The following is a 25,556-nucleotide window of genomic DNA, read 5'->3' as shown; positions in this document are numbered from 1 at the left end:
GCTTAACCATATGCAGCACAGTAATGGCAAAGTGAAATAGATAATTCCATATACAATTTTGCCAGATTACAGTAAGTATAACCACGAATGTAATAAAATTTCAAAAGAATCATAATAAACTATTCTTTATTAGAAATCTGAAAAAAGATATGTGCAGTATTAAAACTACTGTCCTTTACTCAAGTGGAAAATAGAAAAGACAGTGCTACCTTTCAACATTTAAAAACAACTTAATAATAAAACATTACCTCCTAATAGATTTTAGTTCCCCAACTAAATATGCTTTAATAAGAAAGCCATTACAGATGCTGGAGGGAGCTGTAAAGAGGCTATTGTTTTTTAAATGTCACTTTTTCTATAATTTCTGATATCATTTTTCATATCAGAAATTACAGTTTTATGGTAGAAGAGACGATACTTTGTTTTAAAATGTTCAATGATTAATGTCTCATGTTCCACCCCACACATATTCCCCTTAAGTTCCTTTCGCCTCCTCCCTCTGACAATCAACTCAGATACTCGTTTTTCAATAAAATACGGGTGATGAGTGCACAAGAAAGTTGGGTAAAGCCAGAGAGGCTAGAGATATTTCATAATAAAGAGCTGAGCAAGAAAGGGATAAAATGAAATGATATGAGAGCCTTCAGCACAGAACTGGAAGGGACTAAGGACTCTGTGACAGAGGGACTAAGGACTAAAGACTGTTGTCAGTAAAGGGATAACTCTCAGATCTGGCATGCATCTGAAGTGTACTAGAGGTATTGAAGAGTGAGCGAAATAGGAAAAAGAGAATTTCAAAGGCAGTAAAACTTCTGTTATTTTGTATACTCTAGCAAAGGTTTCTTGAATTTAACACCACATAGAAGAGGGCCATGAGGCAGTTGAGCTTTATACGTGTTACACATAGGCATCGTTTCTGATGCACACTTTTTCTGTAACAAGATATAGATAATATAGAGGAAACTTAAAATACCCACTAGAGGAGCAATGACTGTAAGCTCTGCTAAATTGATATCTTTGCAAATTTCTTATTCTAAAACCCCTGGGACAGTCTCCCAAGGAATATGTCAGTTATTGTATTAAATCTATAAAACACAATTTCATATATTAGATAACCTCAGACTTTTATATAAGTAGGTGGAGTGTAACTTAAATATTTATTGAATTTTAAATTTTATATTTGAACAATCCAGTTGTAAAAGAATACTATCTGCCCACAGTTCAGGTCAACACACTGCCTGTAAAAAAAACAATCAATGCAAACATTTTCTGGATTGAATCATTTCAGATATCATTTATTCCACTGGTTTTGCACCAAAGAAATGTATATGTGCATATAAAATTATAAGACTAATGCAAAACTTTTCTCATCCTGTAGACACTAAGTCCATGGTGGTTCTTTGGAAAATAACTTTTCTACCCCTATAGATGACTGAGAATATCAAATTTTATTTTTAAAACTTTGAGATAATTAAAATAGTAATTCCCACAGAATGTATGAAAATTAATTTTCAAGGAAAAAAAACTTAAAAGGTTGTTGAGGAAACCACATGGGAAAGCTTATCATTATAAAAGACAAATTTTCTCAAAAAAGGCCTAGTGACAAATCAAAACACTATCCACTATGGATATGTTTACTCTCTTGATTGTGGGGATGATTCATAGATGTATACGTTTTTCAAAACATATCAAACTGTATACTTCGAATATGTGTAGTTAATTACATTTCAATTCAACTTGAAAAAAAAAAAAAAACTATCCAGGTTAAAAGATGCAGAAAAACAAACAACTGCCCATCTTCCATTCGGAAGGGATACCAGTTTTCAAACTGGTATTTGAAACTTTGAAGGTTGCATGTTGTCTAAACACATACACAAATATACTCCCACTACTTGATGAAATTTCATCATTAGATGAAATATAAAAAAAAATTAATATCTTAAAGTAACAACTTAAATTAGCTTAATAGAAATAAAGTTAATTTTGGAGGAAGAAGATGATAGCATGAAAAATGGTGGATATTGGTGTGGAAGGAGGGTTGCTATTTCCAGGGTCTAACTATCTATCTATCTGAGAAACAAAAAAGTGATATGTTTGTAAGAAGAAAGAAAATAGACTATTTGTTAATCTATTCATTTCTTTATTCAACAAATATTTATGGAAGTCTTACAGTGTTAGAAACCCTGGTGGCATAGTGGTTAAGTGCTACGGCTGCTAACCAAAGGGTCGGCAGTTCGAATCCGCCAGGAGCTCATTGGAAACTCTGTGGGGCGGTTCTACTCTGTCCTGTAGGGTCACTATGAGTCAGAATCAACTTGACGGCACTGGGTTTTTTTGGGGGGTTACAGTGCTAGGCATTAGAAATCAATGATTAGCAAAAGAGACATGGTTCTGGTCTCTACCTTCATTGACTTAAAGTGTGGTAGGGAAGGAAGTTATCAAGTCATCTCAAAAATATTTAATTATTCTGTGAAAAGTGACAAAGAAAGAACCTCAAAAATGTACAACAGGAGGGAGTGTCGTTCTTTGAGCTAGGATGTGAAGAATAAGGCATCCATAACTCTTTGAAAAAGGACAGTATGTACAAAGACCCTGGGGTAGAAAAACACACGGTGTTTTTGACTAGCTGGGACAGGAACTGATCCGTGCAAGAGACATGTATAAGCTAAAATATGATACATTATACTTGGAAGGAGAAGGCAGTAACAGGAATGATGACAAGATTACTACAATATGCAACTCCATAAACATGCAAGTACTGAGACAGGAAATGCAAGAGAGAGGCCAAGCTGGGGGATATGTGCATTTGTTTTGATTCTGTGGAGCCTATGACTTTCAAATGAAGATGCTGAATAGGCAGCATTATAGCTAGAGAGACTGATGACAGTAACAGAAAGAGACGGACAGACGGACGGACAGATGGATGGATGGACAGTTGGTGAATGGATAGGCCAACATGATAGGTAGCTAGACAGACAGACAGATGGACAGGTACATTTCTGAGGAAAACTGTGGACTTAAAATAAAAATATATAAATTTGAGCATCATACAAAGCAACAATAATTTTATTACAATACTTCACCTCCCTTCATCCTTAAATCCTGGATTTTCGATGACTCTATAAATATGATGTTTTCCCAGCCAGTCCTCCCTAAGGCCTAAGTTTGACCAAAAGAGTCTGTTTTCATCTATGAAAGGAAAACAACCTGAAAGTTTCTGAAGTAGCAGCAGACATGGAGTGTTTGCAGCTATGCTACGAAGCCACAACAAAAATTTCTCCATTTGTCCATGCAGGCAATTCCAGCAAACATTAAAAATGACAAGTGTAGACACAGAGGAAAAAAGAATATTTCTATGAGCAAATGTGCATTGGTTCTGGAGAAAAACCTATCTATTCACAGCAATATAAATCCCTCTTGGACAGTATCATTCTGCCTACCTTGTTTTCGAACATCCTCTACAGCAGCAACCAATTCTTCCTTGAGATCTTGGCTCTCCTTAGCAATCTGTTCCCCCTTTTCCAGGAAGTTCTGAGTGGCCTGCTCTACAGAAGCAGCTAGTACATGGGCTTTCTTAGACCTCCCTTTCTTTTTACCAGACGGGCCTTTGTTGCTTGTGTTGACAAGGGTCGTCACCTTAAACATTAAAAAAAAAAAAAAAAAAAAAAACTGTAAAAATACTCTACACGATTTTCTAGGAATAATATTTTTATTTTATAATTTTTAAAAATGCCCAGTTCATGAAATCACACATGCATATCATATAGCCTCATCTCGAGGAAAACGAATTGCATGAATTCACCTGCGAATAAACAGCCATTCAAACTTCACCTAGGGGAGAAAAAGAAAAAGGCTTATGTGTCAGGCAGAGTTGCTAGTAGCTCAAAGTGTTCAGTTCACTCCAGGTTGTACACAGATTGACAAGTGGAGTGCTCCTTGGAGGATTCAGTCTTAGAGAGGCAAGAAAAGAAAGGCAAATGTGAAACTACCGCTGGGTATTGAGTTAAACCAGTTGCAGTCTAGTGGACTCGAACTTCCAACCTTTCCTTTAGCAGTGGGGCGTGTTAACCATTTGTACCACCGAGGGAACCTCAGGACAGACTGCGACAGGGTTTTATACTAAAGCTTCCACAGTATTTTGCATCACTGCTACAACCCAGCAGTCCCTTAGTGACTTTAACCAATCTAGTTGCCATCGGGTGGACTCCGATTCATAGCCACCTCCCATGGTTGTCAGAGTAGAACTGTGCCCCATAGTGTTTTCGATGGCTGATTTTTGGAAGTAGATTGGCAGGCCTTTCTTCTGGGAAGCCACTGGGTGGACTCAAACCTCTTACTTATCCTTTGGTGAACAGCCAAGTGCGTTAACTGTTTGCATCTCCCAGGGACTGTTGAGCACTGAGCTGGGTGAACCAATAGCCAGTCCTGAGCCCTGTGCGTCAGGGCAGAGATACATGAGCACTCGGTAAATAGTGGGCCACCAACACCCATTATTTTTGTGTCACTTACCAAGGAATTTTGAAGGATTTTTTTTTCTATTTCTGATTTCAGCCTATGAGGACAAAATGGCAAATTGGATCGGATAGGACTAAACGATTCAGACTCAAAGTTCAGTTAGCCAGCTAAAGTTTCCAGACTCAAAATTAGATTTGCATTTATTATCACTAATTTTTTAAGTGTTACAACTTCGACACAAGCTACTCAATTGCCAAACGTCCTTTAGCACTATATATATGCATATGACCTATTTAATTTTCTAACAAAGACTTTAGTATCTTTTAAATGACTTATCTCTTACAGACTTCTGAACCTTTATTTTCTATCACTGGGAATTTTGGGAGGGAAATGAATGGAACTATTTCATAGTCTGTTCAGCAAAAGTTGCCGATCTTCGTTACCTCTGTAACTTTTATTACTTCTTAAGATGTTGGCTCTGTGGTTTACTTCACTGACGTTTTTCCTGGTCAGCAGACTCCAGATTTTTATGGGAGGTCATCAAGAAAGCCCCACAGAGAGGTTCCAAATGTTGTAGCTTCTGATGTCTGCTCTAAATCCCAGGGCCAGCAAAGTGATTATTCAAAGTCACAATGAATGTCCTGTCAGTTTATAGGGCAAGTGCTAACAGCAGAAGGAAAAGCAATGAATAATTGTGAGCTAAGAGGATGAACACAAGGAGAAGCAGCACATACATGTAAGAAGTGGCTAATGCAGTGTTGGGGGCAGTCATATTCAGCTCTCTTTCGATTGCTAAGTAATCAAAAAAAAAAAAGGGAATTAATGAAGACTGTATAAGGACATTTAAGTACAAACACCAGACAAAAAAGGAAAGAGAAAAATCGTTAAGAACAAGAATGTCACATAACAGTGATTTTTCTGTAAAATATGTATGCAGTGAGGAACACATGGTTGTTTCTTCAGTTCCACCCACACTCAGGCAACCAGTAGAATGAAGACAGCCTGTCACAAAGATTACTTTTCTGAGGTGCAAGAGTGTTCTCCTTAATGAGAATTTACTCTAACACATTAACACACCACTCTCCCAGAAACCTCAACTCCTCGGAACGGCCAAAACTTGGCAACAAGAATATGAACCTCCTGACCAAACATCTCAAAAATCTCAATGTAGGTTAAGCACTTTCTTTGTCAGAGGAAAATGCCCCCTACTCTCACAGAGATCTGGTTTGTTATCATTTTATACATAACTCTAAGAAGTTTTGTGACCTAATTTCTTAGCCTTCTCAAATTAAAAAAACTAGAGGTAAGCAGGAACTATTAACTTCAGGTACATTGACAGTTGTAGAAGTGAAATCTGACAGTGAATCTATTGGAATTGCTAAAGGACTGTACTGTGATTGCATTTTTGTAGACGCAAATTTCTATTTTTCTGTTATCTCACGGTGTGTTATTATATTAAGCACAGTTCAGATAACGCTCCTATGAAGAAGCCTGGTACAAAGCCCCAGGTATGCGGAAAAAAATAAACATGGAACATTACCAGGAAGTTGTTAAGAAAAATATGATTACTTCAAAATGAAGCAAATATATCCAGTTTTCTTTCAGTAAATGTTCTCATTTGCTTATGGGTGGGAGAGCATGGAGGGAAAGAAAGAGAATATAGAAGGGAAGTGATGGACTTCCATAAACACACATCTTCAATCAGTTTACAGTATAAGGCACAATTGCCAGCACTCATCACTGTGATTCAGTGCTTTATTGATGGGTAAAGTCAATGAATTACACCAAAAGAAAAAGATATAAGATATATAAATCTTGAAAAGGTAAATACCAATTATGTCATTACTTATAGAGAATATAATTGTACCAAGAAAATGCAAAATATTTTTAAAAGTACTAAAACTAATAAGAAGAACAAGGAGGCCAAATACTCGATATGCAAAGAAAATCTAATTAAACAGCAGTAACCAATGAAAAATGTAGCATTAAATATTCCATACACAAAAGCCATAAAGTGATATTACCAGAGATAATAACACAAAATGAAGCATACTGTATGCAGAAAATGATAAAATTTTAATGAAAGACCTAAAAGATGACCTGAAATGTAGAGAGACATACAATGTTCATGGATGAGAAAACTCAAGATTATAGGACACCATTTCTGTTCAAATTATTCTAAAGTTGGCTTTCCAGAGAGTTATATAATAAGTTGGCAAGAAAGCCTTTCAGCTCAGTTCTCTTCCCACTATATTATTACAAAGTTAATAAGCTTTTAACAAAGAAAGATTAGTTAGTGTGCATATGCAAGACTCATGCTGTTCACCTTCTGGCCAATGTGTCAAATGATGGGGATGGAAATAAAAGTAGTTTAAACTCAATTGCACGTGAAAAAAATGTGGTCTATCTTTTTAACATTAAATTACTTTGGGGAACTTTCAATCTAGCTCTTACTACATAAACTCCTTGATTCAGTCTCACTTTCTATTAATTGTGTACACATTCTCTTACCACCCTATAAGAGTCAATGGCACAACACACAACTAACTGCAAATTTTCCCTTTTTCTCCCACTCGCAGCTGTCATTTTCACTTTGATGTGATACTTTTCTATTCTTCTTGCACTACGCAAGTATTTACACTTAAACATGTGAAAGTTAAAATTCATTTGCTTCCGTTCCACCTCGATATTTTACAGATGATGAAATTAGGCTTAGAGAGGCACCAAAGGTAGAACAAATAAATTCATATGACTCAAGAGAAATTAAAGACCAGGTTACTCTTTTGCTTGTACCAAACCTTTAGAACTCAGTAGTCCCCTCTTGCTTTACTTCCTATCTGAATGAGAGGCTGTACAGCTCTAAGAATAATAAAATGTATTTAACCTTGATGTAAATTGTACTACATTTCTTATTTGTATTCTAGTAGTTATCTTTTCACTCAATGAATTATTTAAATATCTTAGTATTGACAAGGTATTTTGCAATATTAATTAAGAATGTGCTTTGCAATGTTAGTTAAATGTTAACCAGCCATTTTATGCTAACTTTCTACAATGCTCTGTAACACCTAGTGTGTTCAAGCATCTTAAACCCATTTCCATCGAGTTGATTCTGACTCATAAAGACCCTAGAGGATAGAGTGGAATTACACAATAGGGTTTCCAAGGAGTGGCTGGAGGATATGAACTGCCGACCCTTTAGTTAGCCAAATGGTTAACCACTGTGCCACCAGAGCTCCAAATTCATGCATCTTAGGATCAACAAATATAGCAGGACTTTTGTGTTTTTTTAAAAAAAACATCGCAATCGAGTAGATTTGACTCATAGCAACCCTAGGACAGAGGAGAAAGAACTATCCTATAGGGTATCCAAAGCTGTAATATTTACAGAAGCAGACTGCCATATCTTTCTCCCGCAGAGTGGCTGGTGGGTTTCAATCTTTCAGTTAGCTGCTGAGTACTTAACCACTGTACCACCAGGGCTCCTTTTTGTGTTATAGTAATAAAAACGAAGGACAATGTTATTTCAAAAACATTGTAACTGAACAGATGGTAGAGCTTAGGTTCCTGTGTAACAAAGGTGTTCTGTGGGTAAAAGAGAAAAAAAAAGAATATATTGCTCATTTGTGAAGAACCAGACCTACTAAAGATCAAGAATCAGAGGGTTTTTATTGAAAACAACTACTATATAGTCCCAGAGCTCCATCTACCACCACTCAAGTAAATCAGGGAGAATCAAAATTACAAATTCTAACCAATGATGCAGTTATCTTCTTTGTGAAAATATAACTGAATTCATGACTGGTAGCCTTAAGAAGCAGGAAGTCATTCTGATAGAAAAGCAATAGCCACAGAGGTGGCCCAGTTCTAGAGTAAGAGGTATCTGTGCATAAGTTTTGATATCCATACTGGAATTAGGTCTCTGGTAGGAGGTACTTAGAGAATTTAAGAACTTGGTGCAGCTTGTTGGCAGTCTTTTAAAAAATGTCCCCCTCCCGACCTCCATGGAACTCCGTGATTCAATCTTCTTTCTCCTCCTATCCCAACCAGGGATACTCTTTACTCCCTACTCTCAACATTCATACAAGCCAAAAGTCATCCAAGATATACACACTCGTCTTTATTCTCTAACAATTTACGAGCTCAATTTTTTTGTGTGCAGCAGAAGGGAAAAAAAAAAAAAAAAGGAAACACAAAGTCCCAGCTTTGTAACTAAGGTATAGCTCTTACATTCAAAGTATAATTTTTATAAAAGAGAGGCTAGAAGTAATAGCATGAATACTGCACATGTGGAAACAGGCATGAGGTTTTCAGAAGTGGTAAGAAGATCAGTTCCCCTTCAGAAGAAGGCTACTAACGATCCACATGGGAAGTGAGGCTCTATAGGTGTATTGGAACAAAATTTGGAAAGGCAGTAGAGTTTAAATTTTGTTAGTCACTGTCGATTTTTTGTCTTTAAAGAGAAGCATATGTTTCAAGTGTCCGTTTTCTCCCTCCATTCATTCTCATCCCACAGACATTGTGTTTGTATTCCCACACCTTCTGCAGCAAAGCTCTTTTTAACTGATCCTTCACTAAGCTACTTAATAAGTTGCCAAAATCAAATTATTTTTATCTTATCACACCAATCTGCCATATTTAGCACTACTGACTCAACTTTACTTTCTCCTGAAAATGTCTGTTGGCTAATTTCTGTAATAATAATCTTTTCTGTCTCCAAACTTTCAACTTTATAGCTTTAAAAAGGACATACATTATCTACCGCCAAAGGTACCATCTTTATTTCCCCCACTCCTGCCCCAGGGAACAGGTACTCCCATTACCACCACCTTTAAATGAACTCCTGATCATATTCCAACTTGCCTACAACCTTGTTTCATTAGCTATGCCAACTTGCCTCTAAATCTTTAAGTTCTTCCTCTTTGCTAGTTCTTCAACCTTGGCCTAGAAAGTTATTCAAATTTCTTTGGCCTTCCCCTTCAATTTTTCATAAATCTTCCTCCCTCTCATCTGAGAACAGAAGAAATTCTGCAGCTCACAGATAAGAATATAAGTGATCAAGGGTACTAAAGCCTCAACATAAAGAGGTTTCATGAACTCTGGCCAGTGTAAAAACTCAGCAATAACCAGGGAATGAGCACCATTGTTTCCAGATATGTTCATGGCATGATCTGAGTGTAAAATTGTGCGATCCAGGCTTATACAGACTGCTCATCACCTATGTTACTGCACAACGGCAGTAATGCAGTGGCAGTTACTATTTCATTCTCTTCTATTTCTTTCGATGTGTTTTATCTTAAGACCACTTGCCTATCTGACCATGTCTCTCCTACTACTTTAATTAGGTCTCTGGATATAGGATCTAAGCAATGGACATGGATGATTTTTTCTTTCTTCAAAACAAAAATAAGCAAAAGTGAGGGCATAATGGAAATCTTCTGTAACATCTTCCAGGAACCAACAAGAGTGCGGTTTGTCTAAGCTGTACCCATGGAACAGTCAATTGAAAAATTTAGCAACAGCAGCACTGGTATGGACCTTCAGACCCCTGGACCCTGTCCTGCATCACCACTGGCCCTGCCCTGCCAAGCGCTGCAACCCAAACAGCACCAGTGCAGACCTCTGGAAACCTGACCCCAACCATCCCACCCCTTAGCCCCACCCCATTGAGCACTATGCCTCTGAGTGGCACTAGGGTAAAACTCTGGATCTCCAGTCCCCACCTCACACAGCACCGTGGCCCTGCCCCACCGAGCACTGCATCTCCAAGTGGCACAGGCATGGACCTCCAGACCCTGCCCTGAGGTGCCCCAGCCCAGTCAAGTGATGCATTCATGTGGAACGGTTTTAAACCTCTGGGCCCACAAACTCTGTTCTGCGCCATAACCGGTTACCACCCAGACAAACACCACACCCCCTGCCCCATGCCATCGCCCCAGCCCCACCCCACTGCGTCCCAAGCCCCAGTGTGGGACTGGAACAGACCTCCAAACCCTCAGCATCCTCCCCCTACCAGGCTGCCCTCAAACTCACCCTGCCATCCCCAGTTCATGCCACAGGCAAATGACCCTTTCCTGCCCATTCTCTCCCCCCCATAAACCCCCTGCTGCACCACAGCTGAGCAGCCACCCATGACCACCTGGACATGGTGGTGAGAACAACTGTGCCCACAGATGAGCTAGCAACAAAATATGCCCACCTCGCCAACCTAGACATAACCAAATAAAAAAAGCAGGACAAAACAAACAAATCTACAATAAGTGAGGAAAATAACTGAAGAATGTCAGAGAGACAGCAGAGAATATCAAACACATTAAAAAAAAAAAGGTAAGTGCCCAAAATAAAGCAACAGATATCCTTCAAGTAGAAGAAAAGATACTGGAAATACTGAATAGGGAATCCAAAAGTCTCATACTCAGGGCTCCCCAAAAGATTAGAAAAGAGATGAAGGAAAACACAGACAAAACTAAGGAAAAAATAGGCAAAATCATTGAAAACACAGACAAAACAAAAGAAGAATATAAGGAGATAATACAAGAACAAAATGTCAAAATAAACAATTAAAATCATACAAAAACATCATTAGAAATCCAAAAGATAAACATTTCACAAATGGGCAATGCAATAGAAGGTTTCAGGGGCAAAACTGAAACAATGCAAGACAGAGTCAGTTAATTGAAGATAAATCCATGGATACCCATTTGTTTGAGGCAAAACCAAAAAATGAAGAAAAGCTAAGAACTACATGGGGTACAATCAAGAACAAAAATTTGCCTGGGATTAAGGCTCCAGAACAGAAGGAGAAAATAGAAAATACACAGAGGATCATTGAAGATTTGATGGCAGAAAGTCTTCCTTAATATCATGAAAGATGAAAAGCTGACCAACCAAGGAGCTCAACAAACACCATATAAACCAAACCAAAAACCAAACCCAGTGCCATCGAGTTGATTCCAACTCACAGCAACCCTACAGGAAAGTAGAACTGCCCCATAGAGTTTCCAAGGAGCGCCTGGCGGATTCAAACTGCCGACCCTTTGGTTAGCAGCTGTAGCAGTTAACCACTATTCCGCTAGGGTTTCCCCATATAGGATAGACCCCCCCCAAAAAAAAAAATTACTAAGACCTATCATAAGCAGTTGCCTAAACCAAAGACAACGAAAAATCCTAAGAGGACCTTGAGAAAAATGAAAAGTCACAAAGGGGAAACAATAAGACTAAACTTTGATTACTCAGCAGAAACCATGCAAGCAAAAAGGCAATGGGATGCCATATATGAAACCTTGAAAAAAAAACTGCCAACCAAGAATAATATACCCTGCAAAACTCTCATTCAAATATGATGGTTAAATTAGGACATTTCCAGATAAACAGAAATTAAGGGAGTATGTAAACACCAAACCAAACTTACAAGAATCATTAAAGGTAGTCCTTCAGTTAGAGAACCACCAACATCACTCAACGACCTGAATCTAGGACATGGGACAACATCAGCCAGATACCATCCTAGGTAATGAACTCTCAAGGATAAAACAAAACTTAAAAGATGTACAACAGGGAACCAGAGACATCAAACTGTAAATGACAACAATGTCAGAACAATAAAAGGGGGAAGGAACTGTACAGGTACAGAACTTTCAAATAGAGAGGAAGTCAAGGCATTATCAATTAATAAAAGATGTTTCGAACTTAGGAAGATACAGGTAAATTTCATGTAACCACAAAGAAAGTTAAGAAACCTAAAGTCTTAGTAAAAACAAAATCTACAGAAATGAAAAGAAATTCCACAAACAATAGGAACTCAGCACAGGAGAGTAAGAGGAACAAAGAAATGTCAGCATTACAAAATGACAGCAATAAACTTATACATATTGATAATCATGCTGAATGTAAATGGCTTAAATGTACCCATAAAGAGACCAAGAATGACAGAGTGGAATGAAAAAAAAAATGACCCATCAATATGTTGTCTGCAAGAGACATACCTTAGAAACAAAGGCATAAATATCTTATAAATTAAAGGATAGAAAAAAATATATATCAAGCAAACAGCAACCAAAAAAGAACATGAGTGGCAATACTAGTCTCTAATAAAATAGACTTAAAGGCAAAATCCACCATAAGAGACACAGAAGGACACTATATAATAAAGGAACAATTCACCATGATGACGTAAACATAATAAATATTTACACACCCAATGAAAGGGCTCCAAAACACACAGAACAAACTGTAACAGCACTAAAAAAAGAAATTGACAGTTCCACAATAATAGCAGGAGACTTCAACACACTACTCCTGGTAAAGGATGGAACACCTAGAAAGAAACTTGTCAAAGACACAGAAGTTTTAAAGGCCACAATCAACCAACTTGACCTCATAGACATATATAGAATGCTGCACCCAACAGCAATGAAGCATACATTCTTTTCCAACACACATGCAACGTTCTCTAGAATAGACCACGTCTTAGGCCACAGAGTAAACCTCAACAAAATATAAAATGCTGAAATAACACAAAGCATATTCACTGATCACAGCACTATAAAAGCAGAAATTAATAACAGGAAAAAAAAAATCATGGAAACTGAATAACACCTTGCTCAGAAACCAATGGATAAAAGAAGAAATCACAGACAGAATCAAATGAGAACAAAAACGTACCCTACCAAAACCTTTGGGACACAGCAAAGGCAGTGATCAGAGGTCAATTTATAGCAATAGATCCACAAATCAATAAAGAAGAAAGGGATAAAATCAAAATGATAGCTTTACAACTTGAAAAAATAGAAAAAGAAGAACTAAGGAAGCTCGCAGCCACCAGAAGAAAGGAAACAATAAAAATCACAGCAGAAATAAATGAAAAAGAAAACAGAAAAACAGTAGGAAGAAATAACAGAACCAAAAATAGATTCTTTGAAAAGATCAACAAAATGGAACAAATCATTGGCCAAATTCACAAAAGGAAAACAGGAGAGGAAGCAAATAACTCAAATAAGAAAAGAAATGGAGGACATTACAACTGACCCAAGTGAAATAAAAATATGATCATAACAGAATACTAAGAAAAACTGTACTCCAACAAATACGAAAACCTAGAGGAAATGGACAAATTTCTAGAAGCACACTACCTACTTAAATCAACAAAAACTAAGGTAGAAAATCTGAACAGACCCATAACAAGGGTAATTAAAAAAACCTTCAAAAAAAATAAATAAATAACCCTTCAACAACAACAACAAAAAAAGTCCTGGCCCAGATGGCTTCACTGCAGAATTCTACCAAACATTCAGAAAAGAGCTCACACCAGTACTACTTAAACTATTTCAGAAAATAGAAAAGGAAGGGATACTTCTGAATTCATTCTATGAAGCCAGCATAACCCTGATACCAAAACCAGGCAAAGACACCACAGAAAAAGAAAGTACAGACCAGTATCTCTCATGAATATAGATACAAAAATTCTCAGCAAAATTCTAGCCAATAGAATTCAGCTTCATATAAAAATAATAATAATAATACACTCTGACCAAGTAGGATTCATACCAGCTATGCAAGGATAGTTAAACATTGGAAAATCAATCAACGTAATCCACCACATAATTAAAAATAAAAGAATTACATTATCATCTCAACCCATGCAGAAAAGGCATTTGACAAAATCTAACATCCATTCCTGACAAAAACTTGAAATAAAACAGGAATAGAAGGGAAGTTTCTCAACATACTAAAGAGCACCTATACAAAACCAGTAGACTTAGTTGTGCTCATGAGAAATCTACGTGGATCAAGCGGCAGTCATTAAAACAGACCAAGGGGATAATGCCTGGTTTAAAGTCTGGAAAAGTGAGTGTCAGGGCTGTATCCTTTCACCATCCCTATTCAATCTGTATGCTGAGCAAATAACCAGAGAAGTTGGACTATATGAAGAAGAATACGGCATCAGGATTGGAGGAACACTCATTAGCAACCTGCATTATGCAGATGACACAACTTTGCTTGCTGAAAGTAAAGAGGACTAGAAGCACTTACTGATGAAGATCAAAGACCACAGCCTTCAGTATGGACTACACCTCAACATAAAGAAAACAAAAATCATCACAAGTGGACCAAAAAGCAACATCATAACAAATGGAGAAAAGACTGAGGCTGTCAAGGATTTCATTTTACTTGGATCCGCAATCAACACCCATGGAAGCAGCAGTCAGGAAATCAAAAGACACACTGTGTTGGGCAAATCGGCTGCAAAAGAACTTTCTAAAGTGTTGAAGAACAAAGATGTCACCTTGAGGGCTAAGGTGCACCTGATCCAAGCCATGGTGTTTTCAATCGCCTCATACGCACACAAAAACTGGACAAAGAACAAGGAAGACTGAAGAGCTGACTCCTTTGAATTGTGGTGTTGGCGAAGAATACTGAATATACCATGGACTGCCAAAAGAACGAACAAATCTGTCTTGGAAGAAGCATGACCAGAATGCTCCTTAGAAGCAAAGATGGTGAGACTATGTCTCACATACTTTGCTATCAGGAGGGATTAGTTCCTGGAGAAGGACATCATGCTTGGTAAGGTAGAAAAAATCAGCAAAAAGGATGAAAACCTTCAGCGAGATGGACTGACACAGTAGCTGCAATAATGGGCTCAAGCATAACAACGATTGTGGAAATGGCACAGAACAGGGCAATATTTCGTTCTACTGTGCGCAGAGTCACTAAGAATCAAAACCGTCTCGGTGGTACCTAACAACAACAACAATACAAAACCAACAGCTAACACAATTCTCAATGAAGAGAGGCTGAAAGCATTCCCCCTTAGAACAGTAGCAAGACAGGATACCCTCTGTCACCATTCCTATTTAACACTGTGCTGGAGGTCCTACCTAGAGTAATAAGGGAAGAAAAAGAAATAAAGGGCATCCAAATCAGTAATGGAGAAGTAAAATTATCCCTATTTACAGATGATATACTATACGTAGTGACTCTAAAGGCTCTACAAGAAAGCTCCTGGAGCTAATAGAAAGATTCAGCAGTGTAGGAGAATACAAGATACACACAAAAAAATCAGTTGGAGTCCTAGATACCAATAAAGAGAACTATGAAAAGGAAATCAGAAAAGCAGTACCATTTACAATAGCCCCTAAAATAATGAAATACTTAGGGATAAATCTAACCAGGGATATAAAAGACCTCTACAAAGAAAACTACAAAACACTACTGCAGGAAACCAAATAAGACCTACATAAATGGAAAAACATACCATGTTCATGGATAGGTAGATTCAACATTGTGAAAAACTGAATTTTACCCAAAGCCATCTACAAATACAATGCAATCTCGATCCAAATATCAACACCATTCTTTAATGAGATGGAAAAGGTAATCGTTATCTTTATATGGAAAAGAAAGAGGTCTGGGGTAAGTAAAGGATTATTGAAGAAGAAGAACAAAGTAGGAGGCCTCGCACTACCTGACCTCAGAACTTACTATACAGCTATGGTAGACAAAACAGCCTGGTACTGGTACAACAAAAGACACATTAACCAATAGAACGGAATCGAGAACCCAAATGTAAATCCATCCACCTAAGGCCCAAACTGTATTAAATGAGGAAAAGACTGCCTTTTTAACAAACGTTGCTGGCAAAACTGGGTGCCCTCCTGTAAAAAAATGAAACAGGACCCATATCTCACGCCATATACAAAAACTAATTCAAAATAGACTAAAAACCAAAACTATAAAATCATGGAAGAAAAAATAGGGTGAACGTTAGGGGCTCTAATACATGGCATAAGTAGTATTGAAATCATAACTAACAATACACAAACACTAGAAGATAAGCTAGATAACTGGGATCTTTCAAAAATTAAACACTTAATGCTCATCAAAATACTTCACCAAAAGAGTGAAAAGATAACCTATACAGATTGGGAAAAATTTTGGCTATGACATCTCTGACAAAGGTCTAGTATCTATAATCTATAGGTTAAATCCAACGCCTTTACAACAAAAAGACAAATAATCCAATTAAAAATGGGCAAAAGATATGAACAGAAACTTCACCAAAGAAGACATTCAGGCAGCTAACAGAAACATAAAGAAATGCTCACCATCACTAGCCATTAGAGAAATGCAAATCAAAACCACAATGAGATACCATATCACCCCAAGATTACTGGCACAAATAAAAAAAAAAAAAAACAGAAATTAACAAATGTTGGATAGGCTTCGAGGAGATCGGAACTCTTATGTACTGCCAGTGGGAATGCACAATGGTACAACTGCTATGAAAAATGATATGGCGCTTCCTTACAAAGCTAGAAATAGAAATTCCATATGATCCAGCAGTCCCACTCCTAGGAATGTATCCTAGAGAAATAAGAGCCCTTACATAACAAGACATATGTACAACCATGTTCACTGCAGCATTATTCACAATAGCAACAAGATGGAAACAACCTAAGTACCCACCAACAGATGAATGGATAAACATTCTATGGTACATACACACAACAGAATACTACACAACCATAAGGAACATGACACACTCGTGAAACATCTCACAATATGGATGAATCCAGAGGGCATTATGCCAAGTGACATAAGTCAATCACAAAAGGACAAATACTGTATGAGACCACTATTATAAAAACTCATGAAAAGGCTTACACATAGAAAGAAACAATGTCTTGTTGTCATGAGGGAGAGGAGGGATGGGAAGGGAAAAACACTAACTAGACAACATATAAAGAGTAACTTTGGTAAAGGGTAAGACAGTACACAATACTGGGGAAGTCTGCACAATTTGACCAAGGCTAAGTTGTAGAAGCTTCATAGACACATCCAAACTCCCAAAAGGACTGAGTAACTGGGCTGAGGGCTGGGTACCATGGTCTAGGGGGACATATAGCTCAACTGGCATAACATGGTTTATAAAGGAAATGTTCTACATTCTACTTTGGTGAGTAACATCTGAGGTCTTAAAAGCTTGTGAGTGGCCATCTAAGATACATCTACTGGTCCCATCCCATCTGGTGCAAAGGAGAACTAAGAAACAAGGGAAAGATTATTCCAAAGGATTAATGGACCTCAACTACCAGAGCCTCCACCAGACTGAACAACTAGATGGTGCCTGGCTACTACTATCAAAGGCTCTGACCGGTATCACAACAGTGGGTTCCAGACACAGCAGGAGAAAAATGTAGAACAAAACGGAAAATCACAAAAAAAGGCCAGACTTACTGGTCTGAAAAAGACTGGAGAGACCCTGAGAGTATGGCCCCTAGATATCCTTTTAACTCAGTACTGAATTCAATCAATCTTTAAGTTCACCCTTCAGGCAAAAGTTAGACCAAAGAGGAAAACCAAAACCAAACCCATTACTGTCGAGTTGATTCTGACTCATAGCAACCCTACAGGACAGAGTAGAACTGCCCGATAGGGTTTCCAAGGAGCAGCTGGTGGATTCAAACTGATGACCTTCTGTTTAGCAGACCAGCTGTTACACTTAACCACTACACCACCAGAGTTTCCAAAAGTTAGACGGGCCTATAAAATAAACAATAACACATGTAGTTCAGCCATGTATATGAGACTAAATGGGCACACCAGCCCAAAAGCAAAGATGAGAAGGCAGAAAGGGACAGGAAAACTAGATGAATGGAAATGGGGAACCCAAGGTCGAGAAGGGAAGAGTGTTGACACGTTGTGGGGTTGGCAACCAATGTCACAAAACATTTTGTGTATGAATTGTTTAATGAGAAACTAATTTGCTCTGTAAACTTTCACCTAAAGCACAATCGATCAATCAATAAATCAATAAAAGGAAAAATTTTAGCAACTTACTACTCCAAGTGAGGTCCACGGAGCTTCAAAGACACCAGAGAGTTTGTTAGAAATGCAGACTCTCAGGTCTCATCCCAGACCTACTGTATGAGAATCTGCATTTTAACAAGAACCCCAGGTACTCCACATGCACACTAAAATCTGAGAAGCACTGAATTCTACCACAAGGATCCTCATAGTTTCTCACGCCTAAGAATCACCTCGATGCCTCATAAAAGGCAGATTTCTGAATCCTCCAGACAGAGCTTCTGATCATATGAGTCTGGGCTAGGGTATAGGAATCTACATTTTTTTAAATCAGTACATGAAAATATAACTTACATGGACTATGGACTTGAGAAACATTTCTCCAGCAGTCTATCCGAAGCAAAAGGCAGCAAGCGAAAAATGACTTCTAACAGGTAAACTTTACCTTTATTTCTGGTGCTATGACACATGATGAGTCCTCAACACAACCTGTTGATGAATTGATCGACTGACTCTTGGTAGGAAGACAATCTCCTTCGTACAGCAATCACAGGGAACTTGGAAAAATTAGACCGTATAGATGTGAATGCGGAGAATCAAGCAATTCTTTGAGCTGTGCAGAAAGCCAATAAAAGTGAATGAAGAGTGAAAAGTAAAAATGGTCACTTAGGTCTCATTTTTCTAGCTGCCAAAAGACTTGAACCATTTGCAACTGTGAGTAGTAAGTCTTTGTGAGTTCTACTGTCCTGATGCTCGAAGTATTTTATTCTTCATGATTGCTTAGCCAACACAAGAGAAGACTGATTGCCTGAGCAGCTGAAAAATTACAAAGCAAGAGTTTTTTGAGTTGAGTATTTGAAAACAAAATTATTGAAAATTAGCTATTGACCCATGAGGAACTGAAGAGTAAAAAAAAAAAAAAAAAATCTACAAGAGGAAAACTGGTATAAGTTAAAACAGACAGGCACTAAACTCTCAAACGGTAATATTTGGTAACATCGGGCCTGTAAGGAGAAAATCTTAAGTCAGGTTTTAAGAGCCAGTTACAAAACAACTGTCAAGTAATGAGTCAACATGATGTTTTCCTGGAATTATTCTTCTTTTACAATCTGATGCATTCATTTAGCAATTGTGTGATAAACACAAATGTAGCTTCTGTTTTTTATTATTATTAAAAGTACTTGAAAAGATATATGTTTTATTTAGAAGTAATTTCTTAGAGCAGAATTTCCGTGAGATTTAAGGCATATGTATGTTGTACACATTGGAGAGAGAGGGAGACAAAGTTAGAATAGTTCTGGAGCAAAAAGATGTGTTAATACAGATTTATTGCAGCCTTACTAATAACTGAAATAAAGTTTCCATATCATAGAAACTACCGCACTACAATTTCTTGTTGAACTGTTCGTCCCTTCCAAACACAACTCCACACCCATTCGAGATAAAAAGCAAATCATAAGAGCCACCGTTACGGATGCTTCTATAGATCCTGCTAATACTACTTCAAAGTAACAGTCAAGAACAATGATATTCCAATGATGCATTGTCAATTTATAGGGGGATAAAATAGAGAATCATTCTCTTTGTCTTTAACATTTCCTCCCAGTGATCCAATTTTAATGTGCAATTTCAGAAGCCTGTCTACTGACAGTGGGGCCTGGAAGACAAGAATTGTTAAGTCATGAAGACATGGGTTTATTTTTCAATCTAAAACTGGCCTGAACTAATACTACTTAGTTACTAATAGAAAGAAGGCCTGTATATAATCTATTTCATAATTATTAGTTTCTGTAGACTCATCTCAACTTCTAAATAAGGCCTCAAGGCAAGCCTTCTCACTCACTACTTTAGTATACATTTCCCAAATACTTTATCTCGAAGAATGGAATACAAAGAAGTAGCATTCAGAAATTATCTACAAAATGCACATTCCATATTTGGGGGTTTAGATATATTTACAGCCGAGATGATTAGCCAGTTACTCCTATCGTAAAATATTTCTAGGCTAACATTTCTGTGGCTGCAATCTATGGAGTAGAACAGTAAGGCGACCTTGTTTTTGGCACATGTGCTTCAAAAGAAATGAAATTTTTCTGAGAGGATGTTAGCACTAACACTTTCTCCATTCTCTGCTGAGGCACAATATTTCATGTTTAAGTAAAAGCACAGGAGGGATCCATTTCTCATAACCTCCAGGGACTATGATTTAAATTCACGGCCATGCAAAAGCTTATCTGAGAGAAACAAGCTTAATTTGCTTGAAGGATATTCAGTCCACCTTTTCCTCCACCATTATAAAATCTCAACCACTCTGGATCAAAGAAGATAAGTAAAGAGGTGTAATATTATGTTGGAGTGGGTAGAAATGTTTTCACTAACTTGTTTGTGATACCGCTTACCTCAATGGAAGCATACAACCACAGAGAGTTACAGGAAGCTCACTGTGTATACTTTAGGGATGGTGAAGAGACATTGTTCACCACATTACACAAATAAATTACTGAATGATTTAAATACCAGGAACACTGGTGTTTCTCCTTAGCAACTGGTTTGATTTTATTTTATGCATTAAATTGTATAATAAATTAGTTTCTTTTTCTGCACTGATTTCAAAAACATTTAACCCAAATTTGTGGTTTCTGCTAGAAGGCATATACGATTTGGTGATTAACATTACTGTGCCTGGTAGCACAGTGGTTAAGAGCTCAGCTGCTAACCAAAAGGTTGGTAGTCTGAATTCACCAGCTGCTCCTTGGAAACCCCATGGGGCAGTTCTACTCTGTCCTATAGGGTCACCGTTTGTCAGAATCAACTTGATGGCAACGGGTTTGGTTTGGTTTATTACTGTTAGTCTCAACCTTGGCTCTTTACTTATACCTACATTCATCTTGCTTATTTTTCATCATCTTCCTTTAGGATATATCAACCTTCTTGTATTTTTTAAATATTCTTTAAGGTCTACATAAATTTGGAAGGCAATAGGATATATTACACTCTACCAACTAAAACACACCTTTTATTTACTCTTTAGCATTTCCAAAACCAAGATGAGTACTACAATCTATGGAATGTTTATAAAATATTTTGTTTTGTTCTAGGTGAAAGTTTACAGAGCATATTAGTTTCCCATGCAACAAATTGTACACAAAGTATTCAATGACATTGGTTACGATCTCCACAGTGTGTAAACATTCTCCTCATTACTGCCCTGGATTCCCTGTTTTCTTTCATTTTGTTTTCTTATTCTTTCTTGCCTTTTCATCTTTACTTTTAGGCAAAAGTTGCTCTCTTGATCTCATATAATTGTTTGTTCTACATAGCACATTCTTTTCAGGTGTTATTGTTTATTTTATAGGCATCTCCACTGCTTAGCTAAAAGGTGGTTTCCTGGAATGGCTACAGTTCAAGTCAGAGGGACATCTTAGGGCAATAGTCTTGGGAGTTTCTCCAGCCTCTATCAGGCCAGTACATCTGGACTTTTTTTATGAATTTGATTTTTTTGTTCTACATTTTTCTCCCTCTAGTGTGAAAAAATGTGGGACCCTCTATCGTGGTCCCAGTCAGAGCAGTCAGTAGTGACAGCCGGGCATCATCTAGTTCTTCTGGTCTTGGGGTCATGTAAGCCACGAACTCTGGGGTCTCAAATGTTGGAGTCATGGCCTCTTGGGCTTCAAAGTGTGAGGCCACAGCTTCCTACATTTCCAAGAGTCAGATCTCCACCAACTCGGTTCTGGAGTGTGGGGATGCCATTCCCAAGTGTCAGTGTGATGGGGCCAGATCTGCTACCCAAAGCTGAGGGGTGGGGCTGCTACACCCAAGGGGCAGAAAAACAAGGCCTGCTGGGGCCGAGCGGGTAGCGTTGCCACTCAAATGGACTAGGAGAATGGGGCCACCCCCATCTGAGGGAGCACGGATGACATTCCAGTGGGCCTGGAAGGTGGAGCTTAAACTGAAGGGCTGAGGGACCTCCACTCAGAATCCTGAGAGTGTGGCCAACACCCAGAGACTGGAGGGCAGGGCCATTGCTTAAATGGTCTCAGAGAACAGAGGACTATTTTCAAAGCTTTAGAGCTAACGTAATGTGTTCCTCTGACTTGCTTGTTATCCTTTCTTTCCCTTCAATTTCTCCCATATGTAATGGAAATGTCTAGCTCTTGCCTGTTCTACCATTGCACTTTGGAAAGCAGATAACTTGTATTCTAGATTTGACAGATGAAGAGGACGTTTTGGAATTTGGACTTGGAGTTGATTTAAGACTTTTGCTACCATATGATGGGGTGAATGTATTTTACAAGTGGTGAGGACATACATTTTTGGTGGCAAAACAGTAGAATATGGATTGAATTGTGTCCCCCCAAAACGTGTGTCAACTTGGCTAGACCATGATTCCTAGTATTGTGTGACTGTCCACCATTTTGTCACCTGATGTGATTTTCCTATGTGTTATAAATCCTACCTCTATGATGTTAATGAGGGGGGATGAGTGGCAGATGTGTTGATGGGGCAAGACTCAATCTGTAAGATTAGGTTGTGTCTTAACTCAGTCTCTTTCGACATATAAAAGAAAGAAGCAAGCAGAGAGACCGGGGGACCTCATGTCAGCTCTGGAAGAAGGTCCTTGTCATCAATCTTCCCCTGGTCTAGGAGCTTCTCAGTGCAGAAGCCTCAGGTCCAAAGGATGCGCTCTGCTCCCAGCATTGCTTTCTTGGTGGTATGAGGTCCCCCAGTCTTTCTGCTCACTTCTCTTTTGTATCTCAGAAGGGACTGGCTTAAGACACAACTTAATCTTGTAGATTGAGTCCTGCCTCATTAACATAACTGCCTCTAATTAACATACAGGTAGGATTTACAACACATAGGCTAATCACATCAGATGCCAAAATGGTGGACAATAACACAGTACTGGGAATCATGGCCTAGCCAAGTTGACATACATTTTTGGGGGACACAATTCAATCCATGACAAAAACCTTCCCCCTGAATCAAAAGAGAGAGAAGGCCTTCCCCTGGAGCTGGCACCCTGAATTTGAACTTCTAGCCTCCTAGACTGTGAGAGAATAAATTTTTGTTGTTGTTAAAGCCATCCCCTTGCTGTATTTCTGTTATAGTAGCACTGGATGACTAAGACACCATCAAAGTGATATTTTTGCTTTTTACGACTTTAATAGATTGGCCTATAAAATAAACATCACCACCAAGAGGAATGTTCTCCTTTAAACAATCGACTATAGGAGACCAAAGGGTCAATATTTACACAAAAGCAAAGAAGAGAAGGCAAGGAGGGGCAGGGAAAATGGATGGATGGAAATGTCACAGGCGGAGAAGAAATGGTGAGAGTGCTGACACATTTGGGAGATTGTAATCAATATCACAGAACAATTTGTGTATGAATTGTTGAATGGGAATCAAACTTTTGCTGTGTAAACTTTCACCTAAAACATAATAAAATAGTAAAAAAAAAAAAAATATTAAAAAATCCTAAGTTATAACTGAACATTTGACACTCCAGATGAACAGGTCTGCTGGTCAGATACAAGCTGGGTGACCTCCCGCTGTCACTGAGACCCGCATTCATGGGTTTTTTGGGAGTGTCAATCTAATTTTATTATTGATTAATAAGACATATTAATCTGTTTATGAAAACAAAAATTTTATTCATAAACATATCAGCCACATTCAGCAAACATTGAAGATGACAAGAGAAATACCAGAGATAAAGCTAATATCTGGTCCTCTGAAGTATGTTGAATAGAAACAACTTTCAAAAGTAACAACTTCCAAAGCAAAGAATTCTTGTAGTAACCTAAAAACCACCCAAATTCTAATGTAGACCAGGAGGTTTTGGCCTAAATCCTGCTGATTTTAAGTTAGACAATAAAGCAGAGAAGAATCAAACTAGCAGGCTACACAGCAGCAAGAGTGCCTGGTTTCAATCTTTGTATTCTTAGTTAATTTCTTAAATTTATTTAAAGAACCTTCTCCAGCAGCAAAATAAAGATATAAAACTAATCCTATCAAATGACATGATTTGCTCATTTTCTCCAATTTTTGTAGTAACCATTAATTTCTTACCTCCTCTCTCTTCTTCCTCGCTCTCACGCACATAAAGAGAAAGACAGATAGGCAGACAGAAATACTGGCTACAACTCCTATCTTGAGATTTATGCTTTTGTCCTATGATATGATATGTATTTTAAAAATAAGTTGTCATATTCCAGGTCCTAATAATTATGAATTATTTAAAAGTTAAATCTCAACCCACATTTTGGAAGTACTGATAAAGAGCTTTAGATTCTTAATAAACTCAAAAAATAATAGCAAAAATTAATACTAAAGGGAGAAAATATAAGCCATTAGCATTTCTTGGAAAAGAACCAACATTACTTGTCACATATAAAGACAGTGACACTTAAAAGCCACAGGAGATATGTTTAATGCAAAACCCACTGTGTTCTAGGGAAAAACTTTGTTTCTCTACCAGCATGTATACAATTTCTTCCAAAAACAAAAAGTAAAAAGAAAATCCCACCAAAATCTCCTCCTTTCTCCTGTTGAAGAGTTTCTGACCTAGAATCAAACAAAACACAATTAATAATGCCACTTTGCTCAGTTCTTAAAAGAGCCCTAAATACTACGTGCTCTCCAGATATGCCCAGTTCATTACACACCTAAGGGCTTGTATTTGAGATTGAGGAAATGAAAGTTATCGTGGATTGAATTGTGTCCCCGAAAAATATGTGTAACAATTTGGCTAGGCTGTGATTCCCAGTATTGTGTGACTGTCCACCATTTCGTGATCTGATGTGATTTTCTTACGTGTTGTAAATCCTACCTCTATGATGTTGACGAGATGGGATGAGTGGCAGTTACGTTAATGACGTAGGACTCCATCTACAAGATTAGATTGTATCTTGAGCTAATCTCTTTTGTGATATAAAAGACAGAAGCGAGCAGAGAGATATGGGGACCTCATATCACCAAGAAACCAGCACTGGGACCAGAGCCCATCCTTTGGACCTGGGATCCCTATGCTGAGAAGCAGGGGAACATTGATGACAAAGACCTTTCCCCAGAGCCAACGGAGGGAGAAAGACTTCCCCTGGAGCTGACACCCTGAAATTGGACTTGTCACCTTTTAGACTGTGACAGAATAAATGTCTCTGTGTTAAAGCCATCCACCTGTGATATTTCTGTTATAGCAGCCCTGGATAACCAAGACAAAAGTATTATCCCTACTGCCCAGATAAGGGCATCAAAGCACGGAGAAATTAGTCCGTCAAGGATCATAAAGC

The 25,556-nt window shown here is 38.0% G+C and overlaps 1 protein-coding gene across 6 annotated transcripts in view; it reads right to left on the bottom strand.

The window, feature by feature from the left end:
• CTNNA2 (catenin alpha 2) overlaps positions 1-25,556 on the bottom strand; it is a 1,142,650-nt gene that overhangs the window by 1,027,667 nt on the left and 89,427 nt on the right. For all 6 annotated transcript variants that reach the window (XM_023552816.2, XM_010593677.2, XM_003413708.3 and 3 more), the window contains exon 2: positions 3,441-3,636. In XM_023552816.2, coding sequence (XP_023408584.1) covers positions 3,441-3,636 — 196 coding nt within the window. The remainder of the gene's footprint in view (positions 1-3,440; positions 3,637-25,556) is intronic.

The sequence above is a fragment of the Loxodonta africana genome, chromosome 15, assembly GCF_030014295.1.
Source record: "Loxodonta africana isolate mLoxAfr1 chromosome 15, mLoxAfr1.hap2, whole genome shotgun sequence".
NCBI classification, from domain to species: domain Eukaryota; kingdom Metazoa; phylum Chordata; class Mammalia; order Proboscidea; family Elephantidae; genus Loxodonta; species Loxodonta africana.
The sequence above is the reverse complement of the archived record's forward strand: the minus strand, read 5'-3'. Positions and strand labels throughout refer to the sequence as shown.